The following is a 3,885-nucleotide window of genomic DNA, read 5'->3' on the forward strand; positions in this document are numbered from 1 at the left end:
AATTCGTCACTGTCATCTGTTACAATCTTATACTCATATACGTCTTTTGAAGCACCGCACCACTATCGTACTTCTTGAACATTTGTTCTCTAAATTATTATTGCGATGATAACTTAAAGTGCGCGTTTATCCACGGAATTACATAAGAGCGGCAGGGTTGTGATGACAGTTCATTAGCTAATCTGTAGAATATGGTTAGCTAAAAGCATGCCCAACAATAAGAATGCCAGTATTCTTTGTCTTGTTCCGAAAAGTGGTGGCCAGAAATGGGCACTGTGACAAATTCAGGGAAAAAGCCACAAATAAATAATCAACACGCACCATCTTTTTGTCGAGCATAAAATTGTTTTAAAAAATTTTAAAAGCAATTGCGTTTCGGTCGATATTTCAGATATTTCAGGAATCTCTTCAAAGCAAGTACGTCTCTGCAAAACTATGTTGAGCGTTACTCATAGGCTCTTCCAGTTAAAGTCGAAATCCTACTATCTTAATTATTTGACTCTTGTGGTTATAAATGAATGGTGTTGAAATATTTAAATTAAAATTAAATTAAAAATAAGTTACAACAATGCTAGCAACTAATTTTATATATATTTTCTTCTAAAAAAAAACAATCTACCATAAATGAATTTGAAATTTATTGAAATTCTCAAATGCATTTTATAAGATATATATAGATGTTATTAAGAAATATTTTAGTTAAATATTAGTAAATTTTATTGAGGTTTACATTGATTGCTCAATAATAGGTTGGCACCAAGAGTTGCAGCATCGAAGGCAGTAGCAGCATCACCTCCAGCATCACCTCCAGCAGCACCCCCTTCATCAGAATCTGACTCATCTTCATTACATGCACATGGATCAACTTCAGGCAGTTCACCGGTGAAGTATAAAACTGCCCTAGGTATAATACGTGAACGAAACACTAGTCCCAAATCATAATCAACGTTTAAGGCCTCTTTCATATCTTTATCTATAGATTCTGTATTTTGTTCCAGCGGTGGGTTAAAGAAATGGAAAAAGGACCGACGTGGAACAGTTTTAAATATTATTTTATTGGCATCGTCTTTAGAGATTTTGTTTACTGTTTCTAACGTTAGATTCATATCTTTCTTCCAGTGGATAAGACAACCTTCACTCTTCCAAATTATTGGCCCATCATATTGGAACGGTATTTTTTTATTAGGCTCGATATTAAAGAAGTATTTCTTTGTAAGAACCTCATCAGTGAAATAATCATTGCGTTCAAAATTGAATTCAATAGTAAAAGAGTTTCCTTCACCGCATTTTTCTCTAACATCGATCAGTTTTCGCAAGATTGGTACGTCATGGTCCTGTACCAAATGACCAACCACATCCACACTGCGCAACACCTCTAACCAAAAACTAGGAATGCCGATGGAGTCATTTGTTAGGTTCTTGTAGTCATTAAATGCTTGATCATGGTCATGGTCGCCTTTTGCATTTTCATCACAAGGGGGTTCCTTCCATTTTGGGTCTTGCTCTGGTGGATCATATTTACCAGAAACTATTTCAAATCTCTGATCATAAAACTTTTGAAACTTGGCAACGTACTTTACCTCCAAGTTATTAATTTCCTTGTAGAATTCAGAATCAATCGCAATTTGTTCTAACTGAATATTCTTCAAAACCGTTATACGGTCTTTTATTGATTGCGGGAAGCTTTTCACCATCTCATGAAGAAAATGACGACGTTCAGCAGGGTCTAAGAGTGCGGGTTGAAACTTTCTGACCTTTTTATCAGCCTTTTCATCAGTGAAAGTGGATGCTTCACTACTTGAACCACTTTCAGTGGATGATTTGACCACATTGTCTGAAATAAAAAGAAATTTATTTTTTTAATACGAAATCGAATCATAAGAAGAAAATCCATGACTCTTAAAGAAACCAATTTTGCGACTAAAAAAATATACACACTTTACTATAATAAAATATTTCATAACACATAAAACCGGGATTAGTAAAAATTTTAAAAACTAATCAATTACATGTAAATCATAAATTTTTTGAAGAGTTTTAGCACATTCAATCATATATATGGTACACTAACCAGCCAACCCGGTAGTATCACAAAAGTTCAAATGTACCTTGATGCCGCCCCTTATATATAATATAACCTCAAAAATACTCACATATCTCTATCTCTCATCACACAACATTGAAAAAAATATTTACTCACCCATATTTGAGTTTGAGGAATCTGCCATGATAAAATTCACAATATCCGCCGTAAAGAAAGAAACTCACGTAAGAAACTCAGGTGTATTACAGCAATAGAACTATGAAGACGAATGTATGTTAGTTGTTAACTTGATATCGACAACTGAAGAAAACTTTTTATTTTCATTTCTAACTAATTTTGACACAATCTCGTATGCTTGTCAAATATGTATTAAAAATTATCTTTATGGATATTCTAGGTAAATTGATAATTACCTGAGTTCACAACAGGTGGCAACGTCAGAACAAAGTCAATTATATTTTGTATATTTGGCAAGTTCTACGATAGCTGTGAAAGTTTCCACTTTATCTAATGTTTAATCAGCTATTTTCAAAAAATTGAAATAGTGTACCTTGGTGAATGTCACAATCAAATTGGAAATAGATTCTGTTGACGACAACCTTGCACCATCGTTAACAACGGTAAAATATTGGAAAGTTCAATTTAAATCGTTTGAATGCTGAACTCGGTATGTCGAGCTAAAAGGAGACTGTATTGATTTATTTATCAATCCATGTAGTATGTATCAGAAATGTTGAAATTCAGTATGGCCACAATTTCTGGGGCACTGTGATTTGGGACAGGTTTTAAAATTGATTATTGTAAATAATTCTTTCACTGCATTATGTATCAATATAACTAAATTTTTGATACATCGAGCTTTAAAGCAAAATTTTTTTGTATAAGCGCAGCCTTTTCAAACTCTAGTAGGTTTAAAGTATCAAGCTTGGATTGGTAGAATAGGCATGAGGTCAGTACAGTGATCTTAATTTTCCGTTCTTTTGCAATTTGGAATCCGAAGATAGCATACTAATTTAGTATTTCGGAAATGTGTGTACTGTTAGTGACATGATTATATTTCTACAGGTTAGCATGTTTCCTTTTTAGTTCTAGGGAAGCTAGAGCAGTAACCTTAAAATTTTGCGATTTATATAAAGTGACCTACCATAACCTAAACCATAATCAACTTTTAGCTGTACTCTTTAGGTAATAGGTTACCTGATAAAACATTTTGGACTGCCTTATTTATATAGTAAACTTGAACTGTCTGACTCGACAAATATTGCAGTTACTAGAATATAGATGAGTGTCACATTTTACTTAATTGCTTAGCTTTACCCTACATTAGAAAGTGCATACTGAAGCAAGAATTGCAGAAAAGAATGACAGATGACATTTCTTATAATAGGCCTTTTTTTTGTAAGCATATTGCAAAAGGACAAATAAAATAAACATTATTTTGATGGCAATTCTGGACCAAATGCAAATTTTGTTAGGCTTATATATACAAAACACGTAATACAACTTAAAGTTAAAATTTCAAAAAAAAAACATAAAAAATTTTTCTAATTATTTTTTTTTACATGATTGTGAATAAAATATGAATTTTTATGCCTTTTAACAGTAAAATAATAAATAGACAAAGTGACGAATTTGTTACGAACAATGACGACATGAAATACGAATATGAAGTCATTCATATACATTCGTATGAAATACGAAATCATTCGTTGACAGTTAACTGGAAAATTCGTAGGAACTTCCAAGAGTCGTTCACAATAGACGACTGTATAGTCTTGGTAACCCTGCGATTTGAGTTGCTTATTAGTTAAACGGTTTCCAAATGTTTATACTAAATAAGC

The 3,885-nt window shown here is 32.6% G+C and overlaps 1 protein-coding gene across 1 annotated transcript; it reads right to left on the reverse strand.

Annotated features, from left to right (window-relative positions):
- Positions 1–694: 694 nt before the first annotated feature.
- Positions 695–2,324, reverse strand: LOC119689406 (nucleosome assembly protein 1-like 1). Its single transcript, XM_038104234.1, has 2 exons — positions 2,201–2,324; positions 695–1,834 (listed from the first exon to the last, which is right to left on the reverse strand). The coding sequence occupies exons 1-2, from the start codon at positions 2,226–2,228 to the stop codon at positions 717–719; spliced, it is 1,146 nt and encodes a 381-aa protein (XP_037960162.1). The 5' UTR covers positions 2,229–2,324; the 3' UTR covers positions 695–716.
- Positions 2,325–3,885: the final 1,561 nt, after the last annotated feature.

The sequence above is a fragment of the Teleopsis dalmanni genome, chromosome X, assembly GCF_002237135.1.
Source record: "Teleopsis dalmanni isolate 2A chromosome X, ASM223713v2, whole genome shotgun sequence".
Classification (NCBI taxonomy): Eukaryota; Metazoa; Arthropoda; class Insecta; order Diptera; family Diopsidae; genus Teleopsis; species Teleopsis dalmanni.

Excerpts from the sequence above, each read along its gene's own strand:
- LOC119689406 (XM_038104234.1), bottom strand. The coding sequence starts at position 2,228 with ATGGCAGATTCCTCAAACTCAAATATGG. Across the intron at positions 1,835-2,200 it reads TTCCTCAAACTCAAATATGG|ACAATGTGGTCAAATCATCC; the intron begins GTGAGTAAATAT and ends TTTTTATTTCAG.